The sequence below is a fragment of the Trichechus manatus genome, unplaced genomic scaffold (genome assembly GCF_000243295.1).
Source record: "Trichechus manatus latirostris isolate Lorelei unplaced genomic scaffold, TriManLat1.0 scaffold00036, whole genome shotgun sequence".
Taxonomy (NCBI): Eukaryota; Metazoa; Chordata; class Mammalia; order Sirenia; family Trichechidae; genus Trichechus; species Trichechus manatus.
This window is the reverse complement of record NW_004443972.1, coordinates 17,765,517-17,780,813: the sequence shown is the minus strand read 5'-3', so window position 1 is coordinate 17,780,813 and position 15,297 is coordinate 17,765,517. Positions and strand designations below refer to the sequence as shown.

General features: G+C 42.2%; 1 protein-coding gene and 1 pseudogene across 8 annotated transcripts in view; one reads left to right on the top strand and one right to left on the bottom strand.

Moving 5' to 3' along the window:
- Window positions 1-7,661, bottom strand: part of LOC111820400 (eukaryotic translation initiation factor 3 subunit E-like) — a 14,187-nt pseudogene extending 6,526 nt beyond the window's left edge.
- A 138-nt stretch (window positions 7,662-7,799) lies between these two features.
- Window positions 7,800-15,297, top strand: part of DPP4 (dipeptidyl peptidase 4) — a 100,887-nt gene continuing 93,389 nt past the window's right edge. For 2 of the 8 annotated variants that reach the window (XM_004375425.2, XM_023730472.1), the window contains exons 1-2: window positions 7,800-8,015; window positions 8,749-8,836. In XM_004375425.2, the coding sequence (XP_004375482.1) occupies window positions 8,010-8,015; window positions 8,749-8,836 (94 nt within the window). In that variant the 5' untranslated portion in view covers window positions 7,800-8,009. Of the gene's footprint in view, window positions 8,016-8,656; window positions 8,837-13,290; window positions 14,555-15,297 lie in introns of those variants that run through there. The other 6 variants (XM_023730478.1, XM_023730477.1, XM_023730474.1 and 3 more) reach the window with 5 other exon arrangements.

The window sequence follows — 15,297 nt, the reverse complement described above, 5'->3', positions numbered from 1 at the left end:
AAAAAAAAGTTGAGAATTTAGAGGGTTAAAATGTTGTGGGGTTGTTAACCAATGTCATAAAACAGCATGTGTGTTACTGTTACATGAGAAACTATCTGTTATGTAAGCCTTCACCTGAAGTACAATAAAATATATTAAAAAAAGGGCAAAAATATTCCTGGTGGGGTAATAAAAAAAAAAGAAAAAGATTGAAGAACATTGTTGTAGAGCCTATCTAAATACTTTTACCTAAAACTATGCTTTTCAGCTATGGAGTCTAACAGCATCCAACCATCTCTAGTGAATTACATCTGCCTGTAGTTCTGGATCTTCAAACATCCTCCCAGGACAACTGTAATCTTTTTCTTCTCTCAAAGCGTGAGGAATATTCCCAGAATACAGGTTTTTCCCTCCATCCATAGCAAAGTCTACCATGTGGTATTACTTAGTAGATCCAGTTTCCTTTGTAGTCATTCCTTTGCATCATATATCTTCTTTATGAAGAGAAACTCAAGCAGCAGAAACCAGATGGCCTGTCCAAAACGGATGCGATGTGAGTAGTCAGGTTAACTCCACCATCTTGCCCAGAAAAGCGGGAGCCCTAAATGAATAATTTTAAGCTGAATGTTTAATTCACTAAAATGACATTATGAAATTTGGATAACTCTAGATAAAAATAAAAGAATTAGAGACTCATTTTTCACTCTAGTCCAATACCACACATGAACTCTTTTTTCTTTTCCTTGTTATTCCTGAAATGGCACACACAAAATCAGGAGGTCCACTTAGATATGAATGTTTGATTGTGTGATCTACCGCTCAAATAGAGTAGGTGGTCCCTCACTTGGCAAAGTAGATCTCTCTTTTTAGTTTAATTTGGTGTCTGCCCCCAGCCTGTTCTATTGGTCCTTGCTATTTCTCTTCTAAATTATAGCCAAGTTCCTACTGCTCCACCCCAAACTCCAATCCCTGTCTCATACACATTTGCCACCACCACCACCACCACATCTAGCATATGTTTACAGCTTGGAAAACACAAAGGAAGAGATGTCATCATAGCTGCAGCCACTTTGTGAGAATCAGGCTCTAAAGATCTTACACGCAGTCTCATAAAGTCATATAATGATTTCTTAGGTCAGGGGCTAGTATAGGCAAACTTTTCAAATAAAAAACCCACAGAATATCCAAAGGACACCATCAAAAGAGTAGCACAAAGTTCTCCTCACCCTTTTAATGGTGTTCTAGTCTAAACAGGTAAAGAAAGAATTTTATTGAGGACTGAGTATAAAAATAATTCCTTATTTGGGTTTACTGATAATTGGTGGACCCTTGAATAGAGCCAAAAAATAGCTTTTATAGAGTTAAATGTTAACAACTATAAATAAACATGGTTTAAGTTCTTTTATGACAAATTCCCCAGAGGCACCTGCGCAATTAATTTTGCAACATCCAGATTTTATTGAATCTCCCCCCACCTCTAGTTCCTCCCTCTCCCACCTAGCCATCATACACTACTGTCTGACTCTTGTATCTGAAGTTCAAGTCTAATTGGGTTCTTTTCCCAGGAAAAACTTTCAGTGGCTCCCTGCTAATACTGAATATTGAATTTAATGCTCTGAATATGTCCATGTCCAACTTTCATTTCCCGATACCTTCTAGATTACTCTATATTCTGGTGAAAAGAAACTAACAGATATTCCCTAAAGATTCTCCAGCTTCCTTACCCACACCTTTGTATGTTATTTCTTCAACCTAAAATTTCTCCTTTCCATATATCAAAATTCATATGATTATCCAGCTATTTATCATCATCTATGTATCTCTTGGTAGCAGTGGATTTTGTTGCAAATAAGTTTGACCTGTAAAACAAGCAGAACAATCTTCCCAAGTATGGTAGGTATAGAAATCAGAAAATTCAACAGGAATAGATGGGAGGGATCAATGGTGAAGGTAACCTGCAAGAACTGAGTTTTGATCTGGAGTCCAAAGCAGATAAGATGGGGAGTTTGGTGCTAGAACAGCAAGACGTCATTCCTGGCATAGGTGGGGCAGAATTCCCTGATTAGGTTGCGGGCAGGTGTCCACTGAGCAGAAGAACAAATAAATACCTTTGCACTGCTTTTACTTCTCCTCAAGAGCTGAGGATGAGGACTGAACTCTGTTGCAGCTCCCTCACCACTCCCTGCCCCTGAGGTAGCACCTTCACTCTCTCTCTCCCGTCTCTCCACAAGTGTTATCCCATTTCTTCCAGGCTTCCAGTTCCAGCACTGCAAGAACACAGAGAAAGGATTTGATGTGATTAACTTTTCTTCATATCTCATTTCATTTATTCAGCCAACAGTTATTGACTACTGATGTGTTCCAGGTGCTTTGCTAGGCATAGAAGAGAGAAGGATAAAAGAGAAATACAGAGGAATGAATGAAATATTTTCAATCTTCATGAGGAGACAGTGTTTAGCAAATGACAACTAATATAATGGAGTTGTGAGTTGGAATTGACTCGACAGCAACGGGTTTTTTTTTTTTTTTTTTTTTTAAATAATGAAGTTCAGAAGTCCAAAATGGGTTCTACTGCTAAAATCCCAGTGTTGGCAAGGTTATGTTCTTTTAGGTGGCTCTGGGGGAAGAACCAATTTCCTTGCTTTTTCCAGCTGCTAGAAGCCACCTATATGCCTTAGCTCATGATCCCTTCCTCCATCTTCAAAGCCAGCAGCACAGCATCTTCAGATAAATATCCCTCCCCTTTTCCTCTGCTTTAAACATCACAACTTCTGACTTTTATGTTTCCCTTTTTTCACTTATAACGACCCTTGTGATTATACTGGGCCCATCCAGGTAACCCAGGATCATCTCCCTATCACAAGATCCTTAATTTAATCACAGGCAAAGTCCCTTTTGCCATGTAAAGTAACCTATTCACAGGATCCAGGGATTAGGTATTATTCAGTCTACCACAAGTGATCAGAATGGGGTGTCTACAGTCTGATTTTGGGGTCAAGTCCACCTCACAATGGACCCATTCTATGATTATATTTTAAGCTCCAGCATATTCAAATAGCTGTGCTTAGCAACTGGAAGAATCCCAATATTTATTCCCTGACCAAGGAAGAGGATAATTATGGTAGGAAAGGCCAAGTGTAAGCCCCTGGAAGTGCTTCTCCACACCTGAATAGTAAACCAACAGTGATACTGCATCCCTCTGGTAGGTGTCGAGATTTGTATCATGATCCAAAAACCTGAAAGATGTGGGAGTGTCGGTTACCTATCCCATATACTCAACTAACTTGCCTATTTAGCCTGTGCAAGAGGGAGTGTGGAAAATGACTATGGATCAAGTAGTGATACCAATTCAGCTGCCATTTCAAGTCTGGTGACTTTACTGGATCAAATAATACAGTTTCTAGCACCTGGGGCTATAAATCTGGTAAACATTTTTTTTTTTTTTAGGACTAATTAATAATGACCACCCAAAACAGTCTGCTTTCATCCAGAAGGGGCAGCAATGTATTTTCGCCATCTTATTTCAAGCCTATGCCAACTATCTTGCTCAGTGATAATACAGTCTAATGGGACCTAGGTCATCTTGATATCCCACAGAACGTCACATTATTGACATTATGTTAATTGACCCTATTAACAGTAAATAGTTCCTTAGATGCATTAGTAAGACAAATGTGGCCACAGGGTAGAGGGTAAATTACATGAAAATTTTGCTAAATTTCAAGGGATTTGGTGGCCTGGAGCAGTCAGGATATCTCCTCTGTATTGGTTTCCTAGGGCTGTCCTAACAAAATACCACAAACACGGTGGCTTATACAAACAGAAATTTATTGTCTCACAGTAGTGGAGGCTGGAAGTCCAAAATCAGGGTGTCAGTCATGGAGATTCCTTCTGAGGCTTTGAGGGAAAAATTCATTCCATGCTTCTCCTAGCTTCTGGTAGTCCAGGCTTGCAGCTGCATTGAGACATAGCATCCTTCCTCTGTCTCCCCGTCTCTGTGTATCTTCTCCTCTCTTATAAAGACACCAGTCATATGGGATTAGGACCCACCCTACTCCAGTATGATCTTATGTTAATCTAACTGATAACATCTGGAAGGAACCTATTTCCAAACAGGGTCATACGCACAGGTATGAAGGTTAGGACTTAAACATCATTTTAGGGGAACACAATTCAATCCATAAGACCCTCTAATGTGAAACATAAGTCACTACACCTTGTACACCCACCCACCACAAAGAGAAACAATGTTTGCCAGAACTCTGGATTTTAGAGGCACCATATACTACAACTGAGTGTGCTGCTCCAGTCTATTTACTCAGTAACCTATAAGGCTGTCTGTTTTTAATGGAGCCTGGAGTAAGAAAGGGCTCTGCAGTGGGTCTAAGCTATTTTGTAAGCTGCCCTGCCCCTGCCATTTGGATCTTACGACCTATCAGATACACTAGTTATCAGAAGTTCCTGTGGCAGACAGAGATACTGTTTAAAGTTTCTGGCAAGCCCCAATAGAAGAATCACTGAAGAGACCACTAGGGTTTTAGAACAAAGCCATGCCCTTTTTATCAATGTATTAGTTACTTATTGCTGCATAATAAATTATCCCCAAACATAGCAGCAATAAACATTTATTATTTGATCAGGAATTTGGGAATGGCTTAGCTGGGCACTACTGGCTTGTGGTCTCTCATGAGGTTACAGTCAAGATGTCAGGCAGCGCTATAGTCATTTGAAGGCTTGACTGAGGCTGTAGAATCTGCTTACAGGGTGGCTCATCCCCATGTTCGGCAAGTTGATGCTGGCTGTTGACTGGAGCCCTCAGTTCCTCACCATTTGGATCTCTCCAAAGGGCTGCTTGAGTATCCTCATGACATGGTGGCTGGCTTTCCCCAGAGCAAGTGATCCAAGAGAGAACAAGGTGGAAGTCACAGTCTTTTATGGCATAGCTTAAGATGTCACACTTTATCACTTGTGCCATATTTTATTGGACATAAAGGCCAGTCATGATTCAGTATGGGAAGGATATACATGACGGCATGAATGCAAGGAGGTGAAGATCACCAGGAGCCATCTTGGAGGCTGGCTACATAGCCAATGACTATTCACTATTTGAAAAGCAGCTCCTCTCTTGCTACCGTGCCCTAGTAGAAAATCAGATGAGCAAGGGAATTAGACTCTATAATACCTTTTCCACTGCTTCAATGTCTCTACCTAAATACACACTTGGAGTCTTATGGGAAGTTCCCTATATCCAGGTAACAGAGGAGGGAAAAGTCAGTTTTATGCAAAGTAACCTAGTACTAGTCATAAGTGGATGGCTGCTGCATCACTGTCCTTTCCAGGAATGTTCTGAAATACAGCAGACAGGGAAATCTTCCTGATGGACAGAATATTTAGCAGTACATCTATTTTCCATTTTCCACAGAAAGAGGGAAGACCTGATATAAGATCTACACTGACTCATAGACAGTGACTAATGAGTCAGCCAGCTGGTGAGGGACTTGGAAAAAACAAGATGGAAAGACGGTTGACAAAGAGGTCGGGGTGGGGGAAGTACTTGGAAGAATCTCTTAGGATAGGAACAAAGCGTGAAAATATGTGTCTCATATAACGCCTTCCAGAGAACAAGATGATGTCTTGTGGACTTTAGCCAACCTCTCCCCGGTGTCCCCAAGCTTTGCTCAATGTACAGTGTCATGGTGGCAGGCATAGAGGGTAAGAATGAGCTCAACTATATGGGCTTCCCTCATCAAGGCTGATATTGCTACCACCATTGCTGAGTCTCCAAACTACCAAGAGCAGAGGCCAACACTGATCCCCCGATATGGCACAGTTCCCTATAGTTCTAGCTGGTCAGTCTCTCCTTCACAGTTCCAGCTCGCCCAGGCTCCAGTAACACTGTTGACTCCCTTCCTTAGCAGTTGGATGAGGGAGTAGGGGATGGATTTGAGAGACACCTGTAAAGGCAGCATTGAGAGGACTTGGTGTTCAAGTGAATGCAGCAGGGAAGTAGAGAAGAAAACACGAAGATGTTTGAAGTTTTTAATTTTTTTGAGTGGTGAATGGAGATACACTTAATGTAGAGATTATGGGAGAAGGGTGGGAAGTGGCTGATAGAGGAGATAAAGAGTTCAGTTTGAGCCTCTGGATTTGGTAGGTCAGTGTGTGTACATATCATATGCAACTGATGGGGTAAGGGGGAAAAGATCCCTGAGTTTAGAAGCAAGGTCTGGTTTGGAGATAGGAGGTGAAAAGTTGAACTTATAATCATGTGTTCATACCTCATAGGTCTTTGCGTTATCTTTTATCTCTAACTATAGACAATGAATAAGGAAGACTCAAGAAGAATTGATGCCTTTGAATTATAGTGTTGGCGAAGAATACCAAATATACCATGGACTGCCAGAAGAACAAACAAATCTGTTTCAGAAGAAGTACAGCCAGAATGCTCCTTAGAAGGGAGGATGGTGAGACTTCGTCTCACGTATTTTGGACATGTTATCAGGAGGAACTAGCCCCAGGAGGAGGAAATCATGCTTGGTAAGACAGAGGGTCAGTGAAGAAGAGGAAACCCTCAATCAGATGGACTGACACAGTGGCTGCAACATAGCAACGACTGTGAGGATGGCCCAAGACCGGGCAGTGTTTTGTTGTTTTACATGGGGTCTCTATGAGTCAGAACCGACTTGGTGGCACCTGACGACAACAATGGATAGTGAGGCTTTGTTTTCAGCTGTAATGAACAAGCTGAGGAGAAATTTTAGGGAGTAGAAGTATTTACCTTCAAGAGATAAAAGGTGCCCTAAAAGCAAACGCTTACCTGTGTGTTTCATACTGAAAGCACCAAGGGCAGGCCCTTATATGTCATGTCCCACCTCTATTCCCAGCTCTAGAACAGAGGCATGTTGTAGCCACTCACATATTTGTGAAATGAATGAATAAACGGATAAGTGACGGGATGAATGAATGAATTAATGGATGATGAAGAACAAATGAACAAACTTACAGGGCATAATAGGGAGCTGCGGAAAGGGGAAGCCACACATGACCTTTCTTTCTTTTCCACAACCACTTTCCAAGACTGAAAGATGAGAGGCCTTGTTGCATAGTGGTTAAGTACCTGGACTCTGAATTCAGGCTCCACGGCTTTCTAGTTGCTGACTTAACCCCTTGGTGCCTAGGCTTCTTTTCTGTAAAATAAACAGTTAATGCTTAGAGGAGTGTCTGGGAAAAAGTAAGTTTCACTTAAGTGTTAGTGTTATTATTTTTGGCATCTTGATGAGAAGGTAAGCTTGCAAGACAAGTGGGACATTCCCTGTACAGAGCGTGAATCCAGGCACTTATCCTCTACGTGCCATTCAAAAGTGAACAATCGCCTTTTCTCCCTCCGCCTTCCAGACGGGTTTAGCGATCCTACTCCCCTCCCCTCCCCCGCGCCAACTTAGCTTTCACTAGTAAGAGGTAGAGCCTAGGTCTTAGTTCCAGCTGCCAGCAGTGAGCTGTGTGAATTTATCAAGCCCCATGCCTTCTCTGGGCCTCGGTTCACTCGCCTGTCCCCGGAAGGTTGCAGGATCTGAGAACCAACGACTCTTTCCGCTAAGACGGACCCTGTTCTCCGAGTCGCCAATCCCAGGTTTCCAAGTCCACTGCCGGGCACTCCCTTTCCCCCTCCGGGGTGCCCACATCGGTCCCCTTGGCGCGCGGCGTCCCCGAGCTACCCGCACCCTGCGCGCCCGGGCTGCAGCCCAGCGCCCCGCACTGCCCGGGGGGAGGCGCCTCTAGGGCGCCCTGCGGCCGGGATGCCAGTTGCCCCGCGTCCGGCGCGCCCTCGCCTAGCGGCTCCCCCAGGGCACGCGGCGCCTTTATACCGAGCGTGCTGGCGGCTCACTAATGTTTAACTCGGGGCCGAACGTTGGGAGCGCCGAGTGATTCTGTGCCCCTAGGAGCGGAGCAGAACACCCTTCTCGGCGGCTCCCCGTGCCGTCTGCCTGCGCTGCTGCTCGGGAAAGCTCAGTTCCGAGGAGACTCCGACAATGAAGGTAAGTGAGTAGCGCGCGTCACACTTCTCCCGCCTCAGGGTCGCTTTGTAGGTGCCTCTTCACCAAACTTTCCCCATACTGCCTCAAAAGCTCGCGGAACCGGACCAAACCCATCAAACCAAACCCATTGCCGGACATTGGATTCCGATTCACAGCGACCCTACACGGCAGAGCAGAACTGCTCCCATAGGGTTTCCAAGGCTGTAATCTTTACGGAAGCAGACTGCCCCATCTCACTACTGCGGAGTGGCTGGTGGGTTCCAACTGCCGACCTTTTAGTTAGTAGCACAGCGCTTAACTACTGTGCCACCAGGGCTTCTTGGAAAGGATCAGGGACTCCCATTAGGCAGAAACCCCAGGTCACCCTCTGACAAGTGAAGGGACGCCCCAGGGCTCTTTCGCCTCTCTCGGACCAGAGAGGTTTCTTCTAGAACCGAAGTACCGAATCTTGGAGGACCGGAGAGCCGCCCACAAAACGGAAGCCCGAATCCTCACTTCGCCTCAGGCAGGCAGGAGTAGAGAAATTAGTGCGCTCATAGGCCACAAATTCAAAGGCTCTCGCCCTTGCAAACCCCGGTCGGCGCACGCCAAACACTCCCAGTCCCCTAACCCCTTTTTCCAACTCGCGCCCATCCGCAAATCCAGCTGCCCGGTGAGACGCTCGGGCCCCGACCCTCTTACCCAGACTGGGACCAAATGTTTCCTTCTAACACACAGTCTGACCTGCTTGCAGACACTGTGGAAGGTTCTCCTGGGACTCCTGGGTGCTGCTGCGCTCGTCGCCATCATCACTGTGCCCGTGGTTATGTTGAACAAAGACGGTAAGTTTGAAACATTCGAAAAAGATAAGACAGTTGGAAGCCAGAGTCAGATTCTGTGTTATCACAGTAAGGGGACCAAGGGATTTTGCTGGATACTTCGACCAGCGCGCCGGGTTGTAGCTGCTCCTAGTGTGGCGGCAGGATTCACTTCGCGGAGATTCCAGTGTTTTGGATGTGAGCCTTGCAACCGACATGTTTTATTATGTATAACAAATGTATACTTCCTGAAATTAGGGGGAAGTCTTCTGATTTTTCTTTTTATTAAATTTAAAATGCACTTTTGGGGTCGTGATCCTTGAAGGAAAAGAGACAGTATTTGAAGACCTCAACCTTAACTAGTAAGGATGTCTTAACCGGGGAAACACAGGAGAAAGAAAAGTCCCAAAATACGGTTTTGAGAAAAGATGGTACACAGGCGCCCTGGTTGTTTTCCTTCAGATATGATGGGAATTCATCCGCTGGACGGTTAGGATACTCGGAAGCAACTATTTGGCCACTTTAGAAGTATTGCAGAGATAAATCATAAAGCTGGCATGCATGATAATATTCAGAGGGGCTGGGATTAGGGCGTTTTGGTGGATTCTTTTCGTTAAAGTACCTTCATATATTTTAGATTGCCTGAATGTTCTAGTTTAGCTTTAGCTCTTAATAGCAAACATTCAGATAATTGAATGTACCCTGTTTAATACAAGCAAGTGAGAATACTAGTTTGGGTCTTCTTTGGCCCTCCTTTCCTTTTAAATATTTACTTTTATTTCAGTATTACAAACTAAATCAGCCAACTGAGCATTCTCTCTGGATGGTTAGCATGTCCAGTCAGCCAGGAAGTGTACAGACAGTGCTTACATAATGAAGGGTGTTTTCTAGATTTTCAGGTGACGGTTCAGAATTAGTTCCAGTATTCCTTGTAACTAACCAGTTGCAAATCGATTCCTACTCATGGCCACCCCACATGTGTTGGAATAGAACTGTGCTCTGTAGAGTTTTCAATGTCTAATTTTTCAGAAATAGATCGCCAGGACTTTTTTTTTCACAAATCTCCTCCGGGCGAACTCGAACCTGCTTTGAGTTAGCAGCTGAGCGCTTTAATCGTTTGCACCACCTGGGGTCTCCGTATTCCTTACAGAGCTATTATAACCCGTTTGCCCTGAAATTTCGGGGCCAGGGCAGAGGTGCCAACAGTTCAGTAATGGAGTGCGTTGGCCTGTTGATAATTACATTTAGTTACTTAAGAAAGCAGTGTTGCCACCATTTTAGACTACCAAAGGTATACATCAGTCCACTTATATTTGACTCCTCCTGAACTTTTAAAATAGGACTTTCTTTGTAAAGTGATTCTTTGTGTACTTAAACAACTACACACACAAAGCCTTGTTGTGGGGGAAGAATGGGTCATTCATTCAATCAGTAAACAGTCAGAGGGCTTACATTATGTGTCAGGCACTGTGCTAGTTGCTGCAGATACAAAGATTAAATTTTATAAATATAAGGGTCTCTGACCCTGAGAAATTTATAATCTAATGGGAAGCAGATATGCAAACAACCCAAAATAAACTGGATAGTACATTTCTGAGAGTCTCCAAAATCTCATTGAAGCACCACAGTGTCACTGCCAATATGAGCAGAACTAATTATCAGAGCGTCCCTTAAGAAAAGTTAGAAGGATACTGTACTTTGATAAGCTGCTTGAGATGGCCAGTGAAATGGCCCAGGAATCTGATTCACACAGCGTGATCTCTTTCCCCAGGGATTGGTCCCTCCTGATAACATGTCCAAAGTAATATTGAAGTTGTCAATGATTTCATTTTACTTGGATCCACAATTAACGCCCAAGGAAGCAGCAGTCAAGAAATCAAACAATGTATTGCAATGGGCAGATCTGCTGCAAAAGACCTCTTTAAAGTATAAAAAAGCAAAGATAATCACTTTGAGGACTAAGGGGTGCCTGACCCAAGCCATGCTATTTTCAGTCATCTCATATCCACTCGAAAGCTGGACAATGAATAAGGAAGACCAAAGAAGAATTGACACCTTTGAATTATGGTGTTGGCAAAGAATATTGAATATTCCACGGACTGCCAGAAGAACGAACAAATATGTCTTGGAAGAAGTACAGCCAGAATGCTCCTTAGAAGGGAAGATGGTGAGACTTCTGAAGTTAACTCTAGGGATTTTGATTTGCTGGGTAGGGCATGTAGAGTGGGCAGGGGCTGTCATGCCATTTCTCTGTACAGCACCTACTGTCTTCTTCAGATGGAATTTGTGCTCCATAGGGTTTTCAATGGATGATTTTTTTGAAGTAGATCACCAGGCCTTTCTTCCAAGGTGCCTCTGGGTAGTTCCTTTGAACCATCCAGGGACTCCATCTAACTACTATTGTAATTCAATAAAATAATTTAGAGGGGATTGAGCGAACTTCCCTAGGGGTTAGGAGGAGGACTTCCAGCTATCTGGGAAAGTCAGAGAAGACTTCTCATAAAAAGTTTCTTTTGTGAGGAGGGTTGAATAATTAACATCAATATCTGGAGATAAGTTTTTCCAGAAAAGGTGAATGCCTTTCACCTTTCCTGTCTTTACAGAGATGCAAGATTGCATCTTCTATTCTGGGATTATAAGAGGATCCTTGGCCAGAGAGAAGAGTGGGCAGCAGGAAAAGGAATTTGACTTTAACCTATAGAAGGCCACTGGGGAATTTGGAACAGTGGAGTATGCTTGCTAGTGTTAGGCCTGACAGTGGGAAGGAGACTGAAGTGGAGCAAGGCTGGAGGGAGAAGCAAGGAAAGTGGCTCAGGAGACTGATGGCGCAGATCAGAATTGGAGGAGGTAGAGAGGGTTGATTTGAGAACTAGTCAGACATGTTAAAGTTGAGACTTTGGCAATTGGTTAAATGTAGGAAGGGAGTAAGGTGGCTAAGATTGCCTCTTGAGAGACTAGGTGGAGATGTGGTTTCATTGTATGTTTTATTTACACTTATCACTCAAGTTATTTCTCTTGTATTTCTTAATTGGCATGTATGTATGTTTGAGGAGAAAAGGGAAATTATCTTGTTTTAGCTCCTGCCTTATTTTAAGGGTGTTCTAGGGTAAAAACATCACGAAGTTTAGTAAAGCAAAAAGGAAGTTTTATTCGGCATATGTTCAAAGAGGCAAAAGTGAGAAGCAGACAAGCAAGCATGCTGCTAGAGCCAAGGAAGTCATCAGTATATATTAACATTATAAAATGGGCAAAACCATTGAATGCTTCGCCTTTTCACAGATTAGCTAGAAACTGTGATCCTACATTTTGAATTGTCTTAACAATCATTGGTACAGGTTTCGGTAATGACAGTCAGGAGGGTCTTCACTGGTCCAACAAATTTTCTATTCACTAAATGCTAGTAGAAAAAGGTAAGAGTGGAAACTCTTTTGTGTCCTATTTGATGATTTTTTTATGTGGAAGTTTCCCAAGAAGATACTTTCAAAGATTGTCCTAACTATTGTCTTTATACCTCAGGGCCCAGTTGATGTGTCCTTGTGAGTCCAGCTCCAGCTAGGTCACATTTTAGGACAGGCAATAATGTCTCCAATATTATCTCCTAAATCAAGGGACAGAGATGAAATCTCAGGAACGCAGCAGTTCACTAAATCAGTAATACCGTTTCTGGGCTCTGCCATCATAAGGGACAGTATTTTTTACAAAGAATCCGGAGTCATCACCCAAAAAATGTCCTCCATTTCATCAGTTTAGGTTTAAAGTCAAACAAATACAAGGGAAGAAGAGAAAGAGGGGAAAAGGAGGGAAGAAAGAAATAAGAAGGGAAAGGAAAGGAGTTGAAGGAGGGAGGGGGAAGATTTTGATAGGAAACTACCAGCAGAAACAAAGACCTAGATTATGTGGAAAGCAAAGAACTAAACAGCCAAAAAGAAGGAGGAAGAAACGAGCAAACCTAAATTCATCCCCGAGAAGTTTGTTTAAGACATCAAGTATTTTCACACGAAACACTGACTTCAGCAGAACTAGACACACCCAGAGCAGGAAGAGAGAAAGAAATTGATTCCCAGAAACGTGGGCTTAATACCGTTGCCATGTTTTTTAGAATAAAAACTCCCTGAGGTCAGGGATTTCCCCAAGCTAAATTAAAAGTTCACTGCTTTCTATATATTATAAAAAACGACTGTGTTTTGTTTTAGATCTCTCAATTATCCTATTATAGAAGGATATTGCATATTTAAATCTTTAGTTTCCCAGAGAATCAGCAGTAAAGTATATAAAAATACTTTACTCATATGTAATTATGAAAAAATCTTCATAACTTAGTATAATAAGAACTCACTTAGTACTTGTGATCTCTTTTCTTCCCTTTTATATTGTATTATTTGCTGAGTTTTTGAAAAATTTGGGTGTCAAATAATTTTTATTATTGAGTTTTATTACGGGATAAAAGTATATCTGTTCTTCTTTTGCTCTTTTCACAGCTTTAGCAGTAAATTTCCTCAATACCTTCTTTCAGTGCATAGAAATTTGACTGCTGACCCATCCATCAGTAATAAAAGACAACCCAATGTGAAGGAGACAGGAATAATCAGAGAAAGAAAAGATAACATCTATGAAGTTTGCCTGAGGAAGTCCAGGATCTATTCCAGGTTTAAAAGCACAGAAATGAGTCTGAATGAAAGCTTTGTATATTCCAGAAGACAATTTCTAAACAGTGTGCTCTGTAAAAGCTCGGGTTGATCTCAGGCTACTCAGTTAACTCTTGTCAGCCTTTTTCAAGTGCTCATGAGGTCAGTGAGTTGGTCGTTCTCAGGCCAGCTATTTGGGCTTTTGGTTCCCTAGCTATAGCATATGCCTTAAATTTCTCTGAGAAATCTGCCTCTCTTTGCTAAAGAGATGAGAGAGAAAAAGGGAGGATTGTTTTCCCAGTGGTTAGAGAAAGACTGCATAAGGGACTGATAAGAGCTGGATCAGTGTACTTGAAATTTTATGACTTAACAAAGTACTGAGGCCTACAGGGGATGTGACTGCAAATAATATGCAGGAACGCCTTGCTTGTACAAGAGAAGTATGCAAACCTATAATAATAGCCAACATGTATTTACTGTGCACCGGATATTAGGCATTTGCTCCTTACAACAACCCTTTGAGAGGTACTGTTATTATCCCCATTTTTATAGCTTTGCAGAAACTTTGAGAGGGTGTTTTAGTTATTTATTGCTGTATAATAAATTATCGTAAAACTTCATGGCTTAAAACAAAAAAACGCTTATCTCACAGTTTCTTTGGATCAGGAATTTGGGAGTGGCTTAGGTGGGTGGTTCTTGGTTGGGGTTTCTCATGAGGTTGCAGTCAAGGTGCTATCTGAAAGCTTGCCTAGAGCTGGAGGATCTACTTCCGAGCTCACTCGTGTCTGTTGTGCAGAGGTCTTAGTTTCCCACCATGTAGGCCTCTCCACAGGGTGACATGGCAGCTTGCTTCCCTTACAATGAAGGAACCAAGAGAACAACCAAGCGGGAAGCTTCAGTGCCTTTTTATGACCTAGCCTCAGAAATGACTTAGTATCACTTCTACTGAATTCTTTTGGTCATACAGGCCAAGCCTGACACAGTATGGGAAGGGACTACACAAGGGTGTGACTACCAGGAAGTGGAGATCCTTGGGGGCCGTCTTGGAGGCTGGCTACCACAGAAGTTAAGGAACATGCTCAGAATTGCACAGAGTTGGGATTCATCCTCAGGCAATGTGAGTCCAGAGTAGATACTCTTAAACTCCATATCAGTCTGTTAGTTTTTGATCAATGCAAATTTAATTTGGCCATGTTGGCATAATTATTTCAACTTACTATATATATATAGATATAGTTTCGTGACTACTAATATCCCATATGCTAATTGTTCTGAGGAAAAGAACCTATTACTAATGCCTCCATACCTAGATAAAGCTGTATATAGGTAGCACTGACATCCCAAGCTTTTGGCTGGTCTTATTAATATTATGATTAGTAGTAGTAGTAGTAGGTCCAGATTTACTACTTGCAGTAAATTACACTTGTTTTGTTTTTGCTGCACTTTATATTATGATGAAAAAAATTGGAAACAGATAGTGGTAATGGTTGCACAACATGATGAATATAATTAATATATAATTAATGTCATGGAATTGTATGTGTAAAAAAAAGTTGAAATGGCAAATGTTTCATTACATATATTTTTACCACAATTAAAACAAAAGAAACCGAGGCATCCAAAGTTAGGGGTGTGCTAGAAAGTATTGGAACTTGAACTTCAAATCTTCTGACTTCTGTTCTTTCCTGAACCAGCTGGCTCTCATAAACAATTGTTTTAAAGAAATGCCTTGGTAAGAGTTTTTCAGAGTTAATGTATAATCACTGCTTTATGGCTGGGTGCTAATCCTTTCATCGTTGTGAATCAATATCTTGTAAATATTTTTATCTTCAGTCTTCACATATCCGTTTTGACCTCCAA